This window comes from Oreochromis niloticus, linkage group LG4 (assembly GCF_001858045.2).
Source record: "Oreochromis niloticus isolate F11D_XX linkage group LG4, O_niloticus_UMD_NMBU, whole genome shotgun sequence".
In the NCBI taxonomy this organism is placed as follows: Eukaryota; Metazoa; Chordata; class Actinopteri; order Cichliformes; family Cichlidae; genus Oreochromis; species Oreochromis niloticus.
Genome location: NC_031969.2, coordinates 10,586,917 through 10,613,410, shown reverse-complemented (window position 1 = coordinate 10,613,410; position 26,494 = coordinate 10,586,917). Strand labels below are relative to the sequence as shown.

At 44.7% G+C, this 26,494-nt stretch overlaps 1 protein-coding gene across 2 annotated transcripts; it reads left to right on the top strand.

The window, feature by feature from the left end:
- Positions 1–50: 50 nt before the first annotated feature.
- rnf216 (ring finger protein 216) lies at positions 51–20,947 on the top strand. Of its 2 annotated transcripts, none has more exons than XM_005468364.4 (17): positions 51–203; positions 1,238–1,371; positions 2,135–2,265; positions 2,374–3,723; positions 3,878–3,954; positions 5,038–5,146; positions 6,118–6,279; positions 6,369–6,477; positions 6,602–6,735; positions 8,052–8,102; positions 9,825–9,962; positions 10,379–10,527; positions 12,119–12,197; positions 18,070–18,167; positions 19,117–19,339; positions 19,748–19,817; positions 20,237–20,947. In XM_005468364.4, the coding sequence occupies exons 2-17, from the start codon at positions 1,305–1,307 to the stop codon at positions 20,431–20,433; spliced, it is 3,144 nt and encodes a 1,047-aa protein (XP_005468421.2). In that variant the 5' UTR covers positions 51–203; positions 1,238–1,304; the 3' UTR covers positions 20,434–20,947. The 2 variants fall into 2 exon arrangements, with proteins under 2 accessions (XP_005468421.2, XP_025762580.1); XM_025906795.1 differs by lacking the exon at positions 51–203 and adding an exon at positions 247–633.
- The last annotated feature ends 5,547 nt before the right edge of the window (positions 20,948–26,494 follow it).

Genomic DNA, 26,494 nt, shown 5'->3' with positions numbered 1-26,494 from the left:
CGTTTGTATCTTGGGCTTAACGCTTGCTGAAGAATCAGTGTGGGTGGGACTACATTTCCCACAGGCCGTCTGAACGTGGTGACTGGGTGTTTTTAACGTCGTGACGTTTCTGCTGTTCTTGTTTTGGCAGTTTGTTTCGTTATTCACGGTTTGTCACTTGACCAAGAAGGCGTATTGTACTCGTGAACCAAGACGGAGCTGCGGTATAGTACTTTTCTACATGTATATTCTCGTGTTGTGACTTGGAGCCGTGTGGGGACTGTTTGAAGCGGTTCTGTGGACAGGAAGCCTCGCACAAGTCAGCTAACTAGTCTGGCTAGCTAGCATGCCAAGCTAACGAATGCTAGCTTGGCTAAGAGCAGTTTGTTCTGTTTGTGTCAGCGGAAATGATCGATAGCCGTGATGGGATGCTTGTTTTCAAACACCGCCTTAAACTTGATGCTAAAAAGGCCGTGTTAAACCTAATGTCACGGCGGGGAAAGCGGTGCAAGTGCGGGGGACGAGTGCGGGGGACGAGTACAGGCAGCTTGTCGCTGGGTTAGCGTGTCCTGTTTTAACAACACAGAAGATTTGTGCCACCTTTGATCAGATCGAGGACGATCAGAGCTGCGCCCGCAAGTAAAGCCGATACAGGTCGTTAGCACATATTTGTTTACACGACTGTGCTGGCGAACACATCAGTAGTAACGCTAATGTTATTCCTCGGCGGTGATTTAAATGAGCCCAACTCAGCATTCTGTTCCCCCGTGGAGCTTCCGTCTTTGTTGAGTTCTCTTTAGTAACGTGTTTGGGGGAGTCACTGGTGTGCTCCTGAGTCGTTAGTAGCCTGTGCGATTAGATTAGTTGTGTTCTTAGGGTGGAGTCCAGCTCTCCTCGTTTTCTGTAAATGTGACAAATGTTAAACTGAAACCATTTGCTGGATTCCAGGGGAATACCAGCAGGGTGATAGTGTTGTTGTGCGCGTGTCATACATACACACGCTAACGATAGAAATTAATGGTTATATAAAGTCACATTGAAGGGACTTGCCTCCTTTTTACGAGAAAAAAATAATAAAACAAGTTCCCATAACACGAATCTATTTTCGTTTGAAGAGTTTGTTTGTGGTAAGGGTTTAAAAGGCAGTGATTATGGTTATGGTAAATCTGCAGGAAAGTAATGTGAGTGTATGTAATGTCCTCTGATGGAAACATAACTCTCTGTATGTGTGTGTGTCTGTCTGTGTGTGTGGGCGTAGATGTTACTGATTGAGCAGTGATTGTGTATGTGGGCTGATTCAGGGAGCTGCTAAGTGTAGTTTCACAATGGCAGATGGAGGCAGCGATGATGACGTCATTCACCTGGCAAGCTTCAACGTCCACCGCAGCCAAGGTGAGACTTCACATCCACACTGGCATGCATGTAGACACAATTGTCTGTCTCCACGATACATGATTATAGTTTATATCGATCTATCCATTTGCTTGCTTCTGCTTATCCAAGTTAGGGTCATGGAAAGGGCTAGAGCCTTTCCCATCTGTGGCAAGGTACACCCTGGAAGGGTCAAAAGTCTGTTGCAGAGCCAACACATAGAGGCAGACAACCATTCACACTAACACTCGAATTCTACTCCTTCCGTAAATCTCAATCAGAAGTCTAAATCAAGCTTTATGGTCAATTTAGAATTTCAAGTCAGCCTTACAGCATGCATGTTTTTGCATAAACTACATAAAAAAAATAATTTGCTGATCTAATAAACTCGCCAGCACCTTTATAAAGTTCAGGTTAGTAACAGTATGTTAATAAAAAGCTAAAAACAATTATCAAAATGTGCTTGAATAGCTTGACTTGCAGAGCTTCTTATTTAAAGATGTAAATGTTCTGCCTATGCTTTGAGAGGTCCAACAACTTTCTTGTATTTGACCTGTTGCACACACGCATATACACCTCATGTTTGTGCTTTTTAGGAGGAAGTGCAGCACCTCTGCTAGTTGTTTGATGAACTAACAGTTTCTGCAAAGAAATACAGCATTAGCTCATGTTGCAATCGCTCATCTCTTTTGTCTTAAATTTCCACACGATGCAGTGAATGTCCCTTTTTACATCCACTGTAAATGCATCGTTTAATAACTCCGCTGTGCGTGTGTCTGTGCAGGCTCACGCTCCCATCTGAGAGAGCTCATCACTATTTCTGATGACTCGGATGAAGAGCCTGTGACTCTTGTACCCAGCAGTCCCGTTTTAGTCCCCGACGATGCAGATGACGACGATGTCAGCATATTGGAGGTAACTGATGCAGATTATTCTTAAACCTTTCTTTGTGTATGTCACTTGTGACTTATTCATATATGTTCAAATAAATTTTGGGGGGGGTTTATTCTGCTCTCTCTTCAGCCGTTAACGCCTGCGCGCAGACATGTGATCCGCCCAGCAGCGAAATGGAGCGGGGCCTCACACAACCCAATTAAAGTTGTAGGTCAAAGTAGCGCATCTTCTGGGGTTTCCACAGGGGACCCAGTCCCTGCCTGTGCCCCCTCTACCTCCAGAGATGCCAAGGGAACCACGTCTCCCCAAGCAGCCATAAAAGTACAGTTTCTGGCGCACTCGAGCACATCTGGAAACACACTGCTGGATCCCGGCCCTTCATCACTCTCCCAGCCAAAACTGACCACAAACTCACAGCAGCATGACGGTACATCAGCAGACACAAGCGGGGAGCTCCATGCATTTTCTTCTGTCCACACCCCATCTACCTCCACAAATGCCAAGGCCAACACCATCTCATCCAGAATACCTGCACAAGTACCTGAACAAGTGCTTGTCCAGCCTCAGCCTAGCACATCTGGACTATCGCATCAACAACCTGGCTCCTCAGCACAGTTACGGTTGGAGCATCACGCAAACTCCTCTGCCAGTGCCACACACTATATTTGTGCTGCTGCAGTGACTGCTTCAAGTTCTTCTACAAAGACTCAAGCAAAGGCTGGCACCAGTAGCCTTACGCAAGACAATCCTCAGGCCAGTACTTCGTCTGCACATCCTCCATCTCGTATACGGACACACCCTCAGCCTAGTACTTCACTGTTCCAGTCTGGTGGAACAGTGTCAGTGCAGCCCCACCTCATCCAGTTGAAGGAGGTGAAGCTAGTTGTTCTTCCACCACAGCCAAATCAAGCTTCGGCTCTAATAACCCAGCCCCAGGGTCTGCTGCAGCCTGTGCCAGTCAGACAAATGCAGGGCAATCTCATTCAGATTGAGCCGCAGCCCCTGGCTCAGGCCCCTGCCCAGGCTGCAGCCCAGCCTCCTCAACCTCCTCAGGTTATACCAGGGATGCCCCCTGCTGTTCTAATAGCTGCAGCCCCAGAGAGACTGGGTCCTCCAGAAGCAGGTCACCGGATCATCCTGGGGAGCCAGGCACCCAAAAATGCCCTTCCAAACCCTCCAGCTCAGGCTGGTCCCTCGGGTGTGCTTCAGCCAGCCAACAGACTTAACATTAGGGTACATAATGTGAACTCTAACCCTCCTCCTGCTCCCCCAGCTCCTCCTGCTCCCGCAGCTTCAGTCCCCCACAACAGAGAAGAAGCACGTCTTATTCTGGGTCAGAACCCAGAAAGAGTTAATCTGGTCGCAGTGCCTCCAGCACCAGAGGAAATTCCCCAGATAGAGGATGCAAGGCCTGGACCCTCCGCACAACAGGAGAGACCAGAGCACCAGCCTCACGTTAGGGCCCTTATCAGTGGTGTTGTGAGTATCTCATTACGAAAATTGTTTGCATCTCTATTATCTGTTATAAAGTTAAATGAGTGTAATTGTGCTGTGTTGTCTCTCATTTCATCCGTTCCAACCCCATTCTTCTTTTCGGCCATGCTCAACTCAACTTTTTGAATATCCTCTACAGCTGGATCTACTCCCAGACGTCCAAGAAACCTATGTAGCAGAACTGATCCAAAAGAATAATGTGAAAGACTTGAATGTGTAAGAATCATCTTATCTCATTTACCTTAATGTAGAGCTTTAAAAATAGATACATATATCTTGTTGGGTAACCATGTTCCAAACAATGTGACACATATGAATTTTAAAACAGAATGCAGTGATTTGCAAGTCATATAAAGTCTGTGATTAATTCAGAATAGTTTAATACAAAAAGGAAATAATGAGAAATGATGAAACTGAGAAATCGTATTTTCTTTAAATACACATGTTCATTTGGAATTTATGCCAAGAACGCATTCAGAAAAAGTTGGGACAAGGTCACATCTACCTCTCTTTTGTGTCACTTCTTCTTTTATCAGCACTTTGCAAGTTTTTGGACACTAAGCTGCAGTTTCAAGTGGTTACATGTATAATATATAATAATGTAACAATAATAATAATAATAATAATGTATACTTTATTGATATCATTTTTGTGCAACATGTGGTTTCCCATTGTCTAGCTGAAATAAGCAGAACCTTCTCTAGTATTAGTGATGCCTTCATATATGTACGTCTGTATCGTCACGGATCTTGGGTCTTGATCTGTACACTGATCAAAATAGCTGATTTAAAACTTTTTGCTTTAGTGCAGAGTACACGGTAAAGATAGTTACTGATTGGTCTGATCACAGGGCACTTTTCCCCTTTTCCTCAGAGCCCAGAGTCCAGAGTAGTCGGCAGCATCTCTGGCACAGTCGAGTTTTAACTTTGATTCAAACTCTGTCCATCACTTAGGCCATGCAGTGATTGGGTTTTTTTGTTTGTTTGTTTTACTGCAGAATTGTGAAGATTGTGCCCCTTTAATATTATTGTTTTGGGGCTCTGGACTGATAGTATAACGATTTTTCTCGATTTTCTTGATATTTGTCAGCAGTACAGTTTGAAACTCTCTGGTAGTACCTTTATGCTTTGAAAGGATTTGCAAATTATTGCATTCTGTTTTACGTGTATGTTACACAGCGTCATAAAGAGGGTGTAGGTGGTCACATATGAGATGATTGCTGTTGTGCACAGTTGTAACTGCGTGAATGTTTGTGAGAGCTTGTACACATGCAGCCCCCCCCCTCTGCTCTGTTCCCAGTATCTGTAACCTGCTGTTGGAGACTCAAGATTATCCGAGGAAAGACACGGCAGCGGCCACATCAGCTCCCACCAGCATCCTACTAGAGTCTGGAGGCACCCAAAATGAGGCAGGTGTCTTTGTGTGTGTGTGTTAGATGCACAGAAAATGTGTGTAAATGGTGTTAATGTGCAAACAGTAGAATTTCAATCAGGAAAAAGTGCAACGTAAGCTAGGCTCTCGCACTGTGGGTCAGGGTTTAAAAGCCCTTTTAGGACAGTTATGTAAAGTGTAGATACAAATTAATAACAGAGAGGTTGTTCCTCGTTACATGAATTCAAGCTGAGTAGACCATTATATTTTCTAATGGAACTATTTCTGGTATCAGATTATGTCTATAATGTGGTTAAAGAGTGTTGACACATTTGTTGTAGAATGAAATGGATGTGCTGAGGCTCCGTCTAGAAACAAAATTAAATCAAATAAACGATGCTGTATGTAAATATAGACTGTATATAAAAGATGGATGTAGCCATTGTGACATCACCAGTTGGCTTTAGACTCTGCATTTTGAAGCCTCAGTTGTTTTTTGGGTTCTTTGGGGGATTTTGATGTCAGAAGTGATTATATTAAGACCAAAGGGTTGAGTGCTAAGTTATTAGCTAACTGCAACAATCAGACCCTAATATCTGGTGGACTTCTGAAGTAACAGAATTTCAGTCAGCAAAACTGAGGGACAATCCTTTTGGATGGGCTGTATCTCAGAGCAGGTCATTTTATTTTTGAGCTTATTCAAAAAAAAAAAAAATGTCCCAGATGGCTCCTCCGATGTAAATGTAGGGAAGAGGTTCACTTCGGTGTACAAATTGATGGAGGTGAGGCCTAGCAGACAGCTATTAGCTATGACTGCCTGTGTCAGGGTGTAGCTGTTAGTGCAAGTAAACACTGCAATTTTTCATTGTTGAATTGACTTTTAAGTGCTGGAGGCTTAATGATATTTATTTATTTTATCTTTCCACTCAAGCCGATCACTCACTACAGCTTCATATTATCTGTGAATCCTATATTTAAGTGTCTGTTTTCATGTTTGCGGTCTTTCAGGTGACCGAGGACTTGTTTGATTATGGCAAGCTGGGCGCGGTGGGACCTGAAGTTGTGATGCAGGCCGCTGACTTGCTCATGGCAGATTTCAGGATGCTCAGCTGTCAGGACATTAAATGGGCTCTCAACGCCCTGAAGGGACACTATGCAATCACACGCAAGGTACCTAAAGTCCCATCTGAGAGTGCACCATGCTTCCTGTGTCTTCTTTGCTGTCGTACCTTTCAACTCTCCCTGGCTCTTCCTCCCAGGCCTTATGTGAAGCTCTGAAGAAGTGGCAAGAGTCAGGGGACCCGTCGGGAAAGAAACGACGGAGCAGGACCTCGGAACGCTGCTACGTCGATTTCCACTTTGAGCACGGTGAGAAAACTTTTAGCATGCACCTGTTTTTGCATCTTTTACTTATTTCTGTTTTGCACATTCAGAAATTGCTTTCACAAGACAGTGGAAACTCTCAGTAACTGGTTTCTTCCTTGTCCTCCAGGTTCGGTTAAGTTTGACAAGAGGATGTACTTCTTGGAGAATGACCGTCGGTACTGCAGGACATACAGCAGTCTGGAGGCATCTGTGCAGAAGGAGCTTGCATTCTATCAGCAGAAGGCCAAGGAATGGGCAGAGGTACTCACACAAATACACTCACTCGGGAGCTCTGTTTTCCTTCATTGTTGCATTTATCGTAATTTTTATAGCCCAGAATGGCTCTATGTGGGGGGTGTGGGGGGTGAATTGAGCACAACAACCATAATTGGCTCATGGAGTATAAAGGCAGCAAGTCTGTGTTACCTTACATTCCTTGCGAGGGTGTTTATGGCTGTGTAAAAACCTCTTTGTTGTCTGCACCAAGAATTCCTCTGTGCAAGAAAACCCTGAACTCTACAAGCCTTCATTTTTTTAACAGATAATGATATATTTCACTTATCTAAACAGTAGCTTCCTAATGCATTAACTCATTTGTATAGCAAGCACTCTTTCTAGCTTTTCCCACTGTACCCTTCCCCACCCTGCACCACTCTCTCAAAGACTGGATAGCTTTGGCTTTTAAAGCCCTCGGGTATATGGGGCTAATTATGTTGCTTTAAATCCCTCTCATGTCCTGGAGCTCTCTTCATCCACTATCCAAAGCTCGTTCTTTTTTTTATTTGGTCTCTTTCACTCTCCCTCTTCACCTTCTTTGCTTCTGTTTACCAGACCTTTTTTTTTGCTGAGTAGAGTTTCCACTGTCCACTATTTCCCTTGTCTGTGGTACATTACCAGTAGCTATCCTCTCCCTATTTTGTTTGTGCCATCAACCATTTAGCAGGTGATAGAACCGCATAGTGAAGCTGAAGCTCATAGGAACTAGTCTCGAACTTCATATTGTGCAGTCAGCTTCATGATGATTATTTCTTGCCTTGCACAGGCGGTTGTATTTATCTGCCACTTGAGGATTTAAGTTACTAATTGGACAGCTCCACTGTTAGAAGCCGCATTTGTTCGAAGACCAGGGAATAATGTGGTGCTGCTCAGTTAGTATATTAAAGGCGTCTTGCATCAGCGAATAGAATAATTATAATGGTTGGATATGTTGCATAGAGCTGCTTCACAAATGTTGATAACCTTGTGACGTGCTGCATAACATGGAATACAGAGATTTCTGAGGCTAATGTTCAGTCATTTAGATTTCAAGCACTTAGCGGGTGAATATGTCAGTCAAACTTGGGCACAGTCAGTAGGTAAATTAGCATACACCAAACGCCCAGCAGCGGAGCCAGTTCAGTCCCAGGGACTCTGTTTTCAGGTCACTCTCTGCAGAGGTAGAAAAGTGTTACATCATGTTGGCTTACAGCTTACCTCGTGCACCTGATCTTCACCAATTAACCAACTGCCTCTCTCTCTCTCTCTCTCTCTCTCCCCCTCCCTCCCTCCCTCCCTCCCTCTTCTGTCTTTGTGTCCAGCATGAGGACTTCCTCCTTGCTCTTCAGGTCAATGAAGATGAGTATAAGAAGGTAGGATTCATCACATTGCATCTCTATCTGTTGATTCAGTCTAAAGTGGCTTTTCAGTGATGTTTCCAGATAACACTGTGCTGTGAATAAGTCTTGAGACACCCCGCATTTCTTTTTATGGTGTTGCCAAAGAGCCAGATGTTTTTTTTGTTTTTTAATTAACGTGGTTTTGAGACTTTCAAAAGCTCTTTCAATGCTTTTCTTTGGACATTTGGCTCCCTTTTCACTCATTTCAATCAAGCTTTTAAATAATAATAATAGTATTAAAGATAATAATAATGATAAGGCAGCTTCTGTGACACCAGTGTTGTGTCTACACATAACAGAAAACTTAGCTTAGAACCAGTTTTATATTGTATCTTTAGCTACTTTGTTGCCAGCAGTCTGTCACAAAAAACGTATTTGTTCCCATTTCTTTCACTGAATCTACTAAAAAATATCAAATACAACACAGTTTGACAGGTGATAATACTTTGGTATTTTTGCTCTAATAAAGTGATTCCCAAAGTATTACCTGAAAACCTGTCCAGCTTGGCTTAGTCAGCAGTGCAGAAACTGGAGAAGTTGAGAATGAAACAAGAAGTGGTAGGTCTAAAGAAGTATCTATAGCAGATTTCAGTATCCGAAAGTTGTGTGCTGAAGAAATAAGCAAGGATCTAACACACGACCTGAGAGATTCATTTAGCCCTTTAATTAATCTGTCTAATCCATCTACTGTTCACTGAAGGATCATCAGAAATGGTGTTAGTGGAAGGGTGGCTGTTGAGAAGCTGTTCTTCAGGAAGGAAAATGTGTTAAAAAAAAAAAAAAAAGACTGAGGTATGCCAGATTACACAAAAACTAGACTGAAAATCAGTGGCAACAGGTCTGATGGAGTGACAAATCCAAAAGTAATTTTTTTTTGGTTAATTATTTCAGTAAAGTTGTGGAGAGAGATCTGCAGTACACGCTGGAGGTCTGTGATAGTTTGGGGCTGCATTACAGCCAGTGGAGTTGAGCATCTTAGTCAGTATCTAACCTGAAACAATTAACCTTTGAGCATGACAGTGATCCCAAACACACCAGCAATGCAGTTAAAACAAACCTAGATATAAAACACACAATGGAAAGTATCAGTCATGGATTGGAACAAAAGGCAGTCAGCGTCCAAAGAAGAGCTTTGAATGTCCTTCAAGAAACCTGAAGAACTATTCCTGAAGACGATTTAAAGAAATGACAAGAAAGCTGCCTAAGAGAGATCAGACTGTGTTGAAGAATAAATGTGGTCGTACAGAATACAGAAATTTAAGCTTTTTAGAATTCTACAACAGGGGTCCCCAACTCCAGGACTCGAGGGCCGGTGTCCTGCAGTTTTTAGATGTGTCCGTGATCCAACACAGCTGATTCAAATGGCTAAATTACCTCCTCAACATGTCTTGCAGTTCTCCAGAGGCCTGGTAATGAACTAATCATTTGATTCAGTTGTGTTGACCCAGGATGAGATCTAAAACCTGCAGGACACCAGCCCTCGAGGCCTGGAGTTGGGGACCCCTGTTCTACAATGTCTGTTTTTGCCTCATATTCTGTATTTCAAAAGTTTTTGTAATAAATCCAGTATAAAACTTGTTAGCTTGCAGAATGTGCTGGTTTCATTTGAGGTTCATTTTAGATATTGTCAGAATTTACCCTTTTCTGATTAATGTGAGGTTTTTGACTTATGATGTGTTACGATTGTTTTTCCAGGATGGTCAGCTGATTGAGTGTGGCTGCTGTTTTGGGGAGTTTGCTTTTGAGAAGATGACGCAGTGTTCGGACGGTCACCTGTTCTGTAAAGACTGCCTGGTCAAATACGCTCAGGAGGCGGTGTTCGGCTCTGGGAAGGTACGCGCAGACATTTTCTGTTTTCAATATGACTTAACTGGTAATGTTGCTTGGCAACTATAAATGACTAATGCTATAATAATACACACCTCTTTGAGTGATGAGCTGTCAAATAAATGTCAAGATTGAAAATGAGCTGGGGCGCAGATTTCGCAATATCATCAATGTTTGTTGTCCACGTAGCATTGTGAAATAAAGGCTTTCCTATTTATTAGGTGCCTTGTTGCTGGTACTGGTATTTATTGTATTGCATTGTTTTGGATTAAAAGGTTGTCGTGTGTTTTTCATCCGCCTCATCTGACCGCACTGTTGTACCTAATAATGTGTCATAATAATGGTCAGTTAAACTGGAGGTGGCTGTGAACGTGCAGCGTCTCTGCTCTGTAATGAAGTCGCGCTCCGTCCTCTTCTTGTAGTCGGACCTGAGCTGCATGGAGGGGGGCTGCCCGTGCTCCTACCCTGTGTGTGAGCTGGAGAAGGTCCTACCAGAGAATATACTGTGTAAATATTACGAGAGGCAGGCGGAGGAGGCGGTTGCTGCCACCTGTGCAGATGAGTTAGTGAGGTAAGTGTGTGTGGGGGTAGCTCCCAGATTTATAGGTATAATAAAGTAACTGATAACTCGAGGTGCCAATTTGTCCACAAACAGATTTTTAATTGAGATTCCAGCAATGTTTACAGATGCATAGGGACATAAGGCTCATCTTTTAGCCTGGTGTCCAATCTTTCTACTAAGTTAACATTAAAAAGTCAGTTAATTTGAAAATGCACCATTTTAAAAATGAATAGTGGGCCTTTTAATGTTTGTTCAATATTTAAAGTCCTTCATTCAAGGCCTTGAGTAAGTAGACCCTGTCTTATCTTAAAGACCTCACAGTACCATTCCACCTCAACAGAGCGCTCTCAGACTGCTGGTTTACTTGTGGTTTCTAGGATATTTGAAAATAAAACGGGAGGCAGAGCCTTCAGCTTTCAGGCCCCTCTTCTGTGAAACCAGCTCCCAGTTTGAGGAGACAGGAGACAGACATCCTCTCTACTTTTAAGATTAGGCTTTAGACTTTCCTTTCAGATAAAGCTTGTAGTTAGGACTTCAGGTGACCCTGGTGACCATGCTGCAATAAGCCTAGGCTGCTTCCCATGATGCACTGCAAGTGTTTCTTCTTCACTCAGCTTTTTTCACTCTCTCTCTGTTTAAACACACCTCTGTATGCAGTCATCAGTTATTACTAATCTCTGGCTCTCTGTCTGTCTTTTGTCCTGTCTCCCTCTCCTCACCCCAACTGGCAGACAGCCACCCATCTCTGAGCCTCGTCCTGCTGGAGGTTTCTTCCTGTTAAAAGGGAGTTTTTCCTTCTCACTGTCGCCAAGTGTTTGCTTTGAGGGGGTCGTTTGATTTGTTTCGTTGGGGTTTTCTCTGTCCTATTGCAGGGTCTTACCAAGCGCCTTGAGGCGACTGTTGTGATTTAGTGCTATAAAAATATAACTGAATTAAATTAAATCATGATAAATGATAATCAGTTATTTTTTTAATAACTGCCTCCTGAGCCCCCTGTCATTTTGCAGAAGTGGCCTCCAGCCTTTATGCAGTGATTAGCTCCGTGCATTATGTCATTTAAAAAAATCAAACTTTTTAAATATTGGCTAGAACTTAGGCTAATGGGCTAATCATGTGTTCAAAGCAAACACAAAGCATCAGGATTAGATTCAAAGTCTACACGACGACATGAGTTGGTGGAAATTCAAATCAGGTGATGCAAACAGAAACAGTAGAAAATATTTCAGCTGTAATGCAAAAGCCAGTCAGCTGAGATTTTCCCACAGACTGTGGATTTGTGTTCAGTATGGTTCATCTTCACTTTTACAGAACGAAAGGGAGGGGGCTTAGAGAAATTGCCGCGAGAAAATGGTCGGCAGATTGATAATCGCTAGCTGCAGCCTAACTTATTTATGATTAGCACTTTGCCTCTCCTACTGTGGGATGTTGAAGATCTGGCTGCTTTGTCGAGCTCATTTTTAGTCACAGAGTTGCTGAATTATGACGGGAGTCATTTAATGTGTGACTGTCTCTAATCGGCTGTCAGCGTGCCATCATCTTATCATATACAGCTGCCTTGTACGTTTCCTCTCATCTTCCTTTCCCCTCTGATCTCTTCCAGGTGTCCGTTTTGCAACTTCCCAGCGTTGCTGGACAAAGGCATGTCTCTGTTTAGCTGTCCCAACCCTCGGTGCCGCAAGGTGAGTCCTGCTCTTCTGCTCTCTCTCTGTTTATAAAGTAAATTAAACACTCTCTCAAAGACGTGTACACCAAAGTAGGTCGACACTCATCTGCACATCTTCTGATGTGACCCTGGGTAAGAGTACTTACAGCACAGAAGATCTAATCTAAATTTTCAAGCCAAGAGTGGACGACTGGATCGTGAATAATTCAGAGCGTCGTGACAGCAAAATGGTGTCTACCTATAAATCATCTCCGTGCAGCCTGGACACGAAGCCGGACAAGCATAAGAGAGAGAGGCAGAGGAGAGATTGATGAGCAGCTTTTGGAAATGATGAACCGTTCCATGTGGCGAGGTCGCCACCTCTGGCTCCCTCTCTGTTTATCTCTGGGCCTCCTCCCTCTGTCTGAGGAATGCAGGGGGAGGCGATGCTCTTTGTCTGCCGGAGTTGTCACACAAATTCCAAGCCCAAAAAAAAAAAACTTCATTATTTGGCAGAAACACACACAGGCTCATTCACACTCCTTTCCCTACATAAATACAGCCCTCCCGTTTTCCTCTGTGTTTCTGTGAGCTCTGCTTCTGTAAACATCTCGCACTCACACCTGCTCACAACCGTAAGAGAAGCAAACACACACACACCTCTGCTATCTTTGCATTCCCTCAAAGGTAGGAGAGAAGTTGGGGGAGGGGGTTATGTCAGTACCCATACAAGAAAAATGTGCACGTGTGACTCCTCGCACAGTGGTATAAGGTCAAACCCTTCATTAACTGATGGGCTCATTCTTTCAATTCTCATGTCAAACTGAAGGCCCGTGGGCCAGATTTGGGCCATTTGAGGATTTTAATCTGGCCAACAAAACATTGCATATGCACATGATGAAGAACACAGATCAGGAGCACCTTCACCAAACCTGCAAGCTAACAAAGTAATTGACAGAAAAAGGCTAAAAAAAACAAGCAGAAGAAAGAGAAGCAGGAGTAGTGCAATCGCTTTCAAACCAATTTGTAGCCATGGACAGAGAACATGGGTATAAAGCTGGTGAGCTCAACCAGTTTCATGGCAGAAGGCCAGTCTGTACAGTGCAGGCAAACTGCATGATCTTGCCCACACAGATCAGGTCTGTGAGACTTGTAGAGACACGGTCAAGAAGAAAAGAAGACAAGGTTTCTTTTCTAGGTGCAGCCGATGGTATCGAGTTCGGTGGTCTCAGAATCACCTCTCTGCTTTTTGCAGATCAGGTTTTTCTTCTGGCTTTATCGGGCGAGCCCCTCCAGCTTGTGCTGGGGCAGTTTGCAGCCAAGTGTGAAGTGGTTAGGGGCGGATTAGCACCTCCAAGACTGAGGACATGGTTCTTCTGGTGTGTTCTGTTTGAAGTCGGAATTTCCAAGGTCCCAATTGAAATTTTCGATTCGAACAGCCCTTCAAGTCAGACTTCCCACTCGGAAAGTTGAAGCAACCCCACCAGCCCCAATTTAACAATCCAAGATGGCGGCATTGTACATAAACATTAGTAAAACTGTAAAGCTCGCAATCTGTACAGCCACTGTTGTGTGACTGAGCAGATCTGTGGTCACAAGCTCTGGTGACAGTGGATGAACGAATGAATGAACGAATGAGTTCGCAAATACAAGCAGCAGGAATTAGCTTCATCTGAAGAGAGTCTGAGCTCTCCATCAGGGCCAGTGGGATGAGTGCAGGCGTTTGGGGAGGGCTCAGAGTAGAGCTGTCACTCGCAGCAAAAGTAGCAGGTTGAGGTGGTTTGGAAATCTGACTAGGATGCCGGACCCCCTCACAACTGAAGTGTTCTGGGTACCTCCTAAAGAGCGGAGTCCCTGTAGTAGGGACAGTGGACAGACTGAATCTCTCAGCTGGCTTGCAAAAACCTCGGTGTCCCCTAGATGAGCTGAAATAGGTGGACTGGGAGAGGAGGGTGCTCTGGGTGTCTCTGCTGAGAGTGCTCTCGACAGAACCTGAACCTGGACCTGGAGAGGTTGTTGTGAATTGGCTGTATGGTGCCCTCCGTGTAGCATGTCTCTGTGGTGTGAGCCCATATTTAAAAAGTCTCTTCCAAAGTGTAAAAAAAGTTTCCTTTTTGTCGTTTTCTGTTTTGAAAATGGGATATACTTATCTTTTTAACTTGTTTTCATACAAGAGCAGCACTTTGTCTTTGTGTTTGAGCAAACTGTGTTTTAGTTTCAGTCGGAGGCCTGTGAGACATCAATGTGAGACTTGTTTGCCCTTTAAACAGCTCTGAAAGCAGTGCAGACACCACATTGAAACAGTAAGAAATGAGTCATGTGAGGTATCCTCCTCAGCATTTTTGCTGCCTTGGTATTTTAGGGTGTTTCCAGCATCAACTTTCCCAGAGGCCTTTTTTTTTTTTTTTTTTTTTTTTTTAAGGAACTCTGGAAGAAACTAAAACTGAGGTTTTAACCAGATTCTTAATTACACCTGAGGTTTTCCATCTGCCAGCTGGGTTTTTCCTCCATAGCAAACCTCTTCTGTAATCCTACATCTGCTGACTTGGCCCAAGCTGGACTAGTTCTTCTTACTTGTGGCTCCACAGTAGCGTTTTGTCTTTGCCGTAGCTTCTCTATTAGCACGTGGCTCTCAGATGGCTCCTTTTGGCTCAGCTTTATGCTTGCATTTATTGCAGATTTTCCCCTCAGGCAGTGAAGAATAGAAATGCAATGCAATTCCTGCCAGCAGCCTGTAGGTGGAGCCATAGGCTTACAGTGGCTGGCCATGCAGTATCACTGCACAGCTGCACCTCATTACAAGCTCACACACCCAGAGACTTAAAAGTTAGACATGCTCCAGATAACTTTGGGTCTGATCCTTGCTCAGTGATTCATCTGCAGTGCAAAACGAATTCAGTCAGCTTTTAAAGCCAGCACGTTGAAGCTCAGAGTCCATGCTTCACAGATATGTTTGCTTATGTATGGCACAAAAAAAGCTGCTTCCACTTCCACTTAGAATTGGGATGTGTGTTGTTACCTGGAAACCCCCATCACACACACACGCTGGTATTATCACCAGTGTTTAATAAGAGACGGGTGATATTGAGGTGTTAATTCCTCTCTTGCTTTCACATGTGTGTTTTTTATTTCCATACACACTGTACAGTCTACCCCACAGCCCGCTCAATCTCAAGCAGGGAGGGGCCTCATTATGTAACTGACACACTTCCGTAAGCCCACCCGCCTTCTTCCACACTGCCGTCTCATTGGCTAGCCACGCTGTCCACTCCCCTCATACTGGTTTCTGACTGGTTGGTCACACTTCCTCGTCCATTTCAAATGTGGTTCACATCAAATTTGACCCAGATTCTGTCCTCTCCTTCTTGTTTTTTTTCTTTCTCCCCTTCTGCCCTGGCTCTGTCTGACCTACACAAACACACAATGCTGTGTGCATGCCACGAGTCGTTTAATATATTCCACATGTGGTTGTGAGGACATTTGCACAGGTTTGTCCCCGGCCTGTGCATGATTACTCGCTGAGGAATGTGATATGTAAGACAATGGAAGTGGAAGCACTGTGCAAATCTGTGCACTGCAGTCTCAGTGTTGCTGTTCCTGCAGATCAGATGAATTTTCTCAAAGGAGCAAGTCCTGTGACGGGTTTGCAAGCAACAAGCTTATGGCTTGTCATGTCAGGTTTAACCCCTTCCTTCCTGCCACTCGAGTTTGATTGCAGCAAAAGCCACACGCACAGACAGACATACACATCCCCTAACAACCCCATCAGAAGCTGTGCACGTCCTTATAAGGGCTGCTGTAGTGTCCACCGCAAGAGAAGAAGAAAAAGATTTAGAGGGGACGCAAAATATGAATGAAAGTAGGAAGGAGGTGCAGTTAGGGAGTGGCACGCAGAAAAGGAGAGCAGTGAATGAAGGAGTAAGACGAGCTGGAACATGCTGGGGGAAAAAAATAGTAGGAGCAGTGAGTGTGAATTAATGAATGGAGAGAGGGGGGAAAGACAAACTTGTGGTGGTGCTGCTGCTGTGTGTTTATCTCTGTGACCTCTGTCACATTTCAGCTATGCTCCAATTTTTTTTCGTTTCTTTTTCTTTTCCTGTGTCTGTGTGTAAATGAAGGCGGGGACGACACACCCCCTACGAGGTTTGGCTGTGACATCAGCAGCTGTATTTTTAGCTGCGCTATAAGAACTCAGGTGTGTTCCTGGTTTTCAGTGTCTTGTCAAACAGGTCTTGGACAGGCGCGCTTGCTCTGCTCTCCTCGTTCCTTGGCCTCGATGTCACCACTAGGGGGCGATCTCTCATCGTTCTGTCGTTCTCGCCCTTGTCTGGCTTTGTCTGAGCTGGCGTTTTCTTGTTTTGATTTGGGTTTTTTTTTGTGACACTTGAGTCCAGGAATGTTCACTCTGGCTCTTTTTTTTGAGGTTTAAGCAGAATATTTCTTCCACCTGAGCTTTTCCTGCTTATTCCTCTCTTGTAATCTCTAACAGTTATTCTCTAACCACAGACTAAAGGGGTATTTTCCTCTTTAGCTTTCACTCATCCCCATGATTACATCAGCCAGCCTGCAGATTAACATGTTTTTGTGACATCTGGGACATCATATTTTGTGTGTGTGTGGATGACTTTCTTGACTTGGTTGTGTCAGGTTGAGTCAGCACCTTAAACACTTCCTCGGGGTCCCGGAGATGTTCCAGTTTTGCAGTTATCTTGTTGGGAGACCACTGCCATCGGGGAGACTTTTTGGCAACTTATTAGCTTATTAGCAGAACACAAGTTACAAGATCAGTGTCACACAGTGTTTCTAATGTCGTGGCTCCTTGGTTAGATAAGTTAAGATCACTTTTATTACTCCCACAGTTGGGAAATTGACAAAATGCAGCCCAGATGGGATTTGAATCCACAATCCTGAGCCCTGGATGCTGTTGGCTTATCCATTAGGTCACTGGGTCTTTATAATAATTGTCATCATGAACCCCAAACCTCCATATGGTTTGAATCCCTGCTTTTCATCTCTATATCAGTTTTATTCAGAATGTTTTTTTTCTCTTTTTGAAGAAACTACTAAACTGGATCCAGATCTTGTGCCTTTTTTAGGGAGCAGTCATCACTCAAACACCAGCCAAAACCATAGATTCTCCCCCACCAGCCTCTGGCTGACCTTGCTCACGCAGAGCTGTCTCACTGAATATTGTGAGATCAGCTCTGACTTACATGCATGATAACAAAAAAAAATCCCCCCAGTGAAAGAAGGATGTGTGAGGAGGTCACAGGACACAGAGGGAAGGTTCAGCAGCAGCAGCAGCAGCAGCAGCAGCAGCAGCAGCGGTGGAGATGTGGATCATGCTTTGCTGCATCAGCAGTCACACTGTTTAATATTAGATGAGAGGCTCAAATATTTATGGTGACACCACTTAGCTAAGGGTTAGCAAGAGTGGGAGCCTCAAGCCGCCTGCACCCCGCCACTCCCCAACATCCCTTTAACTTGGCGCTTTTGGCTGAGGAGACGAAGAAAGGTTGGAGCCTGGAGTTGTTGTTTCTAGGCAACCGAGCAGTCAGCGGCGAGCGCTCTCGCTGCAGTCACGCAGAGAGAGAGCCACACCTAACCGTGCAAGCCCCGAGTCCCTGCAGTGGCAGCACCAGCAGCATGCTGAGCAGAGGCAGCGGTGTGTGTGTGTGTGTGTGTGTGTGTGTGTGTGTGTGTGTGTGTGTGTGTGTGTGGGAGACGCTCTGACTGCAGTGTAATATCCCCCTACACCACCTGCTCAGCATTAATGGGAAAACTATGGGTGGATGCATCTCCTCACTTTTGATGAGATGCTAAGAAAGGTACAATTCCAGAAAAGCACAGAAGCACTACCCTATTTCTCAACATCCCCTTCCTGTCTTCTTTCTTCTTCTTCTCTTTAGGAGAGCTGTCGAAAGTGCCACGTCCAGTGGAAGCAGCATGTGGGGAAGACCTGCGAGGAGGTCCTGGAGAGAGACGAGATCCGCATGAGGGTGCTCTTGTAAGTGGGTCACAGGAAGCCTTCATCAGTAATGTACAGAGTGCTCAGGATGGCTCAGATTTTTCATGCATTTGATGGGATTTTATACCATTTTTTTCTTTCTTGACTCAAACCAGCCACTTTAAGGATAAGATGCTCATTTCTCCTCTGCCACCACAGACAGTCAGTAGGACTTTTCCACATTTCATCTTCATTTCATCTTCTGCCTGTGATCGTTCAGGCACATTTTTTTGGGGGGGGGGGGTGTAACATCTGTAACATCTAGCTCCCCTCTTACCAGAGAGGATGCTGGGTAAACACTTTAGTTTCCCGGACAACATTTGAGGAAACTGAGAGGCTGGCTGCTTCCTGCAGGCCCAGCGGGCTCTGAGGCAGTGCTTCCTGTTTTGAGCCGGTCGCAGATCGTCTTACTTCCGGGCGCTGAAGGAGACGGGAAGCGGCCTGGTAGACAGATCAGAGGATCAGGGTCTGATGATTCTAACAGGACAAAACTAAAAGGGAATCATAGTAGCAGGAGTTTGTTCTGCTCCATCCAGAGGAACAAACCCCACATTCAGGGCTCATTAGGGCAGGATCGCTTGTCATGTTTTTGTTTTTGTCTTTTTTTGTTTTTTGTCTGCTTCCAGAACAGAAGCTCTTCTTCTCTGCCCTTTATCAGATAAATAACAAGAAAATTAAGGACTGCATATCATCAGGACTGGTGTCACACAGGCATCCTCTAATAAACACCACATACTTAAGCCTTTCATCACATTTCATTTTGTATCCAGCATGTATTTTTTAATCCTAATACACTTCTAAAGTTATCTTTGATATCACATGCTAGTCCTGCTGTTAATTTACAGAAAATGTCTCTGTTAAACACTGTGTGTGTGTTAATGTCTGTATGAAAATCCCAAAACCGATCCTCTCCTATCACATTTTCCTAAACTCTGTCTCTGTGGTGCAGTGAGGAGCGCATGACGGCAGCTCGGGTGAGGAAGTGCGTCAAGTGCGGGACGGGCCTGGTCAAATCGGAGGGCTGCAACCGGATGTCGTGCCGCTGCGGCAGCTTCATGTGCTACCTCTGCCGAGAGCCCATCACCGGCTACAACCACTTCTGCCAGCACGCCCGGTCTCCCGGCGCTCCCTGCCGCCACTGCCGCAAGTGCTCCCTCTGGACCGACCCCACGGTGCGCCCCAAACTCAAACCACTCACATAATCACAGATCTTAATTCTTGTTCTGTTTCCCACTGCACTTTGACCTTGACCATCTGAGGCCGTGGCTGCCCACAGCGGCCTGGCTACAGAATCACTGGCAACCAAAAGGCAGCCATTAGTTTCCAGTCAGTTAATGAGCTGGAGCTTCTCCAGCTCATCCTCTACTGTCCTCAGTCACATGTAGCACAGAGCAGGAGGTAAAGCGTGCTCTAGCTACTGGAAATAGTTTGGTTTAGGGAGCTACATAATGCAGACTTTGTAGTCTGGCAAGTTAACGACCATTTAACACACGAACCAGCTCAGCCATTTAAGGTCAAGTAATAATGGCAACAGCGTTTTTGGAAATGCGTCAACTTCTCTGTGTATTGTGTTTTTACAGCAAGATGACGAGCGAATCATTCAGGAGATCCAGAAGGAAGGGGAGGCGGAGCTGAATAAGAAGTGCACAGGTCAGTAATAAAAACGGGCTCTGAAAACGATGAGCTTTAGCTCATACGGCGTCAGGCTGAGTGCAGCGGCCCTTTTGCTGTGTCTCTCTCCGCACCGCTCTCTTCTTCCCTGCACTATATAATAACAGCAAAAAGCCCCTAATAATAATAACAATATTAAATAATGCTGGCACTCATAAAACTGTTATTAATTGCTCAGTTTGCACTGAATTATGTTCTTTGGCAGGAAACTGTGGCACTGCCACGACAACACTCTTCCTTTCTGCTGCTTCCTCTTCATCTCTTTGACTATTATTTATTCAGGCGTGCTGGCAGCAGTTGCATGACTGTATCCTGTGTGTGGTTTATGTGAAGGACAGGCGTGAGGGAAACATTGTGCACCTCACCGATCCTTTTATTTATTTTCATTCTCCTCTCAGATAATTCAGGGAAGAGAGTCGGTCCTCCACCGGAGCCCATCGCAGACACCAAGCGGCCCCGTGTCGGTCCACCCGCAGAAAACCCACCCATTCCCAACCCCCGCCCGCTCCTCTCCCCCAGGCAGTGCAAGCTCCCCTTTTCGTCCCTCCGCGTCCCCGCTACCCACCGGCGCCACCGCCGCACTACCCCCAGGTGATCATGCCACGGCTGCGCCCGGCCCCCTACGTGCCCCCGCTGCAGCACCTGCCCCCTCTGAACAATAACAACAACAACAACCACCCCCACAACCACCACCATCACCACCACAACCACAACCCCGGTCCCTTCAACCTTCATCAGCACAACATGGACGTGATGGACATGCCAATGCACTACGGGCCGCCGCACCGCTACTACAGACGCTTCTAACGCGGTGGCATGAATCCCGCTGTGACCCGGTGTGCCCCTGCACACACTCATGTACCCTCACTACAGTATTTCAGTAAAGTTTTTCCCTGTCTGGTTATTATTTTTCGTTCCTTTTATTGTGCATTATTGTTTTTCATTATAGTGTTTTCATCCGTTTTGATAGCTCACATCTGCGAGCCAGCCTCTCCTTATCAATTCAAATAAAGAAAAACACACTGAAAGTGCATTTTTAGAGAATCACACACACACTTTCAGATACTTTTGCCTTCTCGTGTTGCTTTTGGGCTTCAATAATGGAGAGATCCTCTTGTTACTCTTTTCCACCCTTTTTTTGTTTTCATTTAAATGTTCACGGACAGTTGAGAACCTTGAGACAATTTATTTCCCGTTTATACAGATATTTTTGAGTAATAAAAGCATAAAATTAAAAAAATATTGTTAGCATTTCCTCTGTATCTTTTGTGTAACATGTGAGACTGCAAACTTTTCTAATAAAGTCCTCTGTTCACATTTTTAAGACCTGCTGCTTCGTACAAAAGCCGATGTTGGGAGACATTTCTCTCTCTGTCTTAGCCTCTCTTTCACCCCCTCCTTCCTCCTTCAGCTCATGTAGAAAAAGGGGCTGACTCATGATAACAGACCCCCCCCCCGGCCCAGGGCTATGCGCCAATCACATTACAGACGGAGTGTTTTCCACCAATCGCCGTGTCGCGACAGCCGGGCTTTGTGATTTTACACACAGAGGGGACTTCTTTGTTCAGCCAAGCGTGCTGCAAGTGTGACAAATCACTTTGCTACACACACACTCACACACACTTTGCTGTCTTCTTATTTCTGCATGCACACTCTAAGAGAAGCAAACAGCAAAGCTCCATTTTAGCCTGGGGGTCCTAATGGTTTTAGTCATGGGTGGTAGGAGACAGACTTCGAGGGCTGGAATTAGACTTTAATCAGACTCAGCATCTTAAACCAGCCAAGCCAACATGAATTGAATCGTGTAAATGAGGCTCACAGCCATTTGTGTTGTTTTTGGGACGTTCAAATTAAAAGCATGAATGCATCATTTTATTCATTTTTTCCCCTCAATGCGATGATGTAGCTAAAGTTATGTGAAACCGTTTTTTTTTACTCTAGCTGAGGTTTCGACTTAACTTTAAGAGATTTGAGTGATACATTATATTAGAGTTTAGCATTTTCACTCTTAATCTTGACCATATGTTGCTGAGGGGGTGGAGCAATAAGTTAGTTAGCAAACATACATGTGATAGCACAGACGATACATCTTGCATGTTTCCTTCAAGGCAGTTCAGCTCCTAATTTTGGGGAATTTTCAATGACAACCACAAATGCAAAGTGGAAACTGCCTTCTGTAAGTTCTGGTATCCTTCCAGTTAGGCCTCCATGACAGCTAAAATAACTGAGCACTTTTATTATACTAATGAACTCAAAAAAAGCTCTACTGACATCACTGTGACATCATCACTTTATTTTCCAGATGTGATTAAAAAGCCTTTCCAAAGACATGGGGGGGTGCTGTTTTTACAAGCTGAGTGATGCTCTCACGATGACTGACTCTAATGTGTAAACTCATTGGACTGTACCTTCAAAGATTCATTGTTTCCAGCTACAGCTGGTAACCCCATGACTGCTGTGGCCACCCTCTGTTAGCCCTGACCTCAGAGCCTGTAAGAATTCATCCCGACTGTCACTGCTGCCGACATCATGAGTCTGAATCCCTGAGAAACAATCTTTCCTTTTCATTAGAAATCCCGTTCTACTCTTTTATTCTTTTCTAGTCCCCAAAGACACCCCAGGGCCTGCCAGACGAGCGTGTGGGTCATGGATTACAGTTGGATAGCATTAAAGGGAATTATCTGCTAATGACTCATTTAATTCAAACAACAAAGGGCGGGCTTAGCTGACATGATTAGATTGAATAAAGGAGATTTCTGGCAACGCAGTCAGTGCTGTCACTTACACAATTCAAGCTCTCAATAGTTACCCTAGTATTATGATTAAAACACTGTCATGGATGGAGGCACAGCTATTCACAGTATTAGAGGTGTAAGTACACAAGTATAGCAAACATACTGAAAAGTACATCTGAAGAGAAGGGTGTGTGTGTTAATGTGCTGCCCGTGCAGTAAATGGACTCGGACTTGTAGAGCTTACTGAGCACCTTCTGCTATGAGCGTCACTCACAGTGTGCTTTTATTCTGTGCCTCTAAGCACTTTATCTAACATTCACACACTCTCAGACTCTGATGGATGCATTGAGGGTAATTCAGGATTCAGTGTCGCCATGCAGAGCCAGGGATCAAAGCTTCCGATTGGTGGAGGACCCCCTGTACTTCCTGTCCCACTGCTTCAGTAAGGTTGGCTTGAACCACCAAGTCAGCCTCAGCCGTGCTTTCTGCTTAGATAACAGCATGCTAATGCATCCAGACCAGAGCCTACAAGAAAAATAAACAGGTCGTCCACTGTGGGCCGCTGCATTTGGCCCAGTCTGTTTAGATCACTATATAGTTCTAGTGCTAATTACATAGCAGCAGCTGACAGAGGGCTTCATCCACAGAGTAGTGCTTTACATATTTGGCTAACAAGCAAAAGATCCTGCTTCAGGTAGGAGACACAAATCCCTTTGACTGGGGGTGTTTGCATCTGGTGCAAACGCTCTGCTACATCCAACATGTGGAGCTGTGTGAATAAGGAAGCAGACAAAAGTAGCAATAATAGAGGATTTCTTTCACAGCAGCAACACAGATGTCCCTTATGTTATTGTATGTGATAGGTGGAGTACCTTGAATGCTCATTGTGTGCAGAAAAGGTCATATAAATATACATGGGTCTGTCCTTAACTGCACTGATGCATAAAAGGGTAAATCAGGAGTTCAGTCAGTACAATAACAGCATCGCCATCATCTATTTAAACCTCAAATACATCAGCGTTTTCACTATTTATCCTAAGGTAGCGATGCTTTTATTATCTCCAGCTGTGTTACTGTATTTTGCTGCATATCTTTACTAATATGTCAAAACCAGACTTTCCAATACAGTTGCCGACCATTCAAGTTGTTCTGGAATAACAGTATAAAAGGATATTTCAATATGAATTAGTTAGCAGCAGCTGATAGAGGGTTTCATCCATAGACTAATGCTTGGCTAACAAACAAAAGATCCTGGTTTAATTTCAGGTGGGAGACGCAAATCCAGTAAGCAGCTATGATTAGAGGATTTCATTTATATCAGCAACACCGACTGTACTTTTAGTTTGGAGTCCTGTGCGTGGTAGGTGGAGTACCTTGAATGGTCATTGTGTGCAGAAAAGGTCATGTAAATATGCACAGACTGTCCTTATCTGCAGCGATGCATAAATGTGAACAATAACAGTATCGCCATTAACTATTCAAGCCTCTAAAAGACAAACACCGAGCCTTTTCCCTGAATAGTGGTTGTGGATCCGAGCCTCTGAATGGGATTGAACGATGGAACGGATTTTAAATGCGTCGCATTCTGGCAGGCCTGAAAACACAAACCACAGACGTGACCTACATATCTTCTGGGACACCTGCGATGGACAAATAGTGCCTCAGCTTCCTGCTGCTTCCTGTTATTTTGCATCCACGTTCCTGTGCTCACACTGCTGTATACATATTGTTTGCATGTTACATGGTGACCAGCACAACCTCTGCACACTCTGTGGAGCAGAGTGAGAGCAATCTGGGATTTCTTCTCGCTCCGAGTCAGGATAAGGAAATGCATCATATAAACAGAGGTCCTCACAAAAATAGAACTGCAAACGTGTGTGTGCATGTGTGTGTGTGTGTGCATGCATATTGGAGCTCCTCCTCAGGGAGCGCTGGTGTCTGGCAGCATTTGGTCCCCTGATGGTTTTTGCTGCTCCACCTCCGCTGGCTTTGTTTGTGTGTGTTATCGTCTGTGTGTCTCTTTAATGGCTCTGTATGTTTTTAATGAGCATGTGCTTATGCAGCTGTATCCCCTCAGTACAGCTACCGTTACCGTCAACCCACTGCTGTACTCGTAAGAGCCGCTGTAGATGTGAAACTATGCAGAAAGCGCCATTCGAGCCTTTGATGGCTGATTTGTAAAAATGAGTCAACCTGCTATTCATCCTGCACAGACCCATATTGCTCACATCCCCTAAAGAGATTACACGCTGACCCACTGACCCACTGCCTGAGAGCGGAAAAACATGGTGATGGTGGGTGGGGGTGGGAGGTAGATTTGATCAGAGCGGAGAGAGCTGATAGCAAAGGTGGAGGAGAGTGTACGTTCACACAGGATGGATGCAAGAGGAGGCCACACAGAGCGTGGCTCAATGATGAGCTGTTCTCTGATCAAAGGGGGACCTCCTGCTCCTCCTCCTCCTCCTGGTGCTGTTCCCTAAAGGCTCCTCACCCCTTACCCCTCAGTGCAACCCCACCCCCTCAAATTAAGCCTAACCAGGCCCGAGCATCAGTAATGCAATGAAGGTTTTTGACACTTCACGTCCTCACAGTGCCACACACACACACTATCCAAGCTTTAGCAGCTGGTGTTTCCATGGTAACACTGCTGGGGTGCACAAGAGGATTCAGATGTGGGTGGAGACAGCGGCCATTTCGCACACAGCCTCTCCTCCCTTTCTCTCCCCCTCCTGGCAGAGAGAGAGAGCCAACCCAGCTCCGCCTGCAGCCTCACACTTCACCCACAAACCGCTGCATCCATTCCTGGGATCTGGGTCATATTCTGAGTGACTCATTTTTTTCAGCAAAATCATTCAGCAGCTGGAGGAGGAGGAGAGGAGGGGAGGTTGGGGGGCGGATTAGACAGGGTGGTGTATGTTTGTTTTGCCATGTTGGGTGTTCCTCTGGGATCTGCAAACCTGACAGGGGTGGGCGGGGGGATGGGTGGATGGATTAGAGGGCTGCTCTGGAGGCTCCAACATTACATTACCACCCGAAATGTGCATTTGTGTGTGTGAGCAGTTGCCCTTTCTCTGTGCTAGAATAAATGTTTCAACACAACGGCTCCATTCAGGAGACAGGAAAAAGTGTGTGTGTCTGTGTGTGTGCAACACATGGAGCTGCTGTGGTCAAACTGGCAAGAGACTAAAAATGAAGCTATGATTACATGAGAAACGAGCAGGGAAAGAAAAGACTAGGGTTTCCAAAATTATCCAGGTTGAACTTGGAAAATGTCGTCTTCTTGAGGATACAATAAATACATAAATCGGTTTGCAAGAACAAAAGAAGAATTTAGCCTGAGAAAGTCTCGGGCTTCAAAACAAGCTTTAAATGTCAAGTAAAATGTGCACAGACTTTCTCCTTATATGCCTGCCCACCAGTCTGACACATTCATCGTCCTGATCTGTCCTTTGCGGTTGAAGAAAAAGTGAAGAAAGAGACAAAAAGTGTGAAGCTTTTGGATAGTTTTCTCCTTTTTATCTCCAAAACCTGTGTACCTTCACAATAAAGCATTTGAAATGAGACCATCAAAGTGCAAGATGGACACGAACATCGTCTTATTTCCTCACATTTCACATGTTGAAAAATAAAAAAAAAATGTAGAATGTAAAGGGCAAACTAAGATGGCAAGAACAGCCACCCCTCCCCGAGTCTGGTTCTGCTGGAGATTTCACCGTTTTTCCTTCCCACAGTCAAAGTGTTTGTTAATAGCTGATCATCTGACTGTTGGGGTTTTCTCTGTATTACTGTAGTCTTTATGTTACAATATAAAACTTTTCGAGGCAACTGTTGGTGTGATTTGATGCTATATAAATGACACTGAATTGAGATGAAGACCTGTGAAGATCCCCCTTTGACATGTCTTTACTGGAACCATTTTTT

Excerpts from the sequence above, each read along its gene's own strand:
- rnf216 (XM_005468364.4), top strand. The coding sequence starts at position 1,305 with ATGGCAGATGGAGGCAGCGATGATGACGTCATTCACCTGGCAAGCTTC. Across the intron at positions 6,736-8,051 it reads AGGCCAAGGAATGGGCAGAG|CATGAGGACTTCCTCCTTGC; the intron begins GTACTCACACAA and ends CTTTGTGTCCAG. Across the intron at positions 19,818-20,236 it reads GCTGAATAAGAAGTGCACAG|ATAATTCAGGGAAGAGAGTC; the intron begins GTCAGTAATAAA and ends TTCTCCTCTCAG.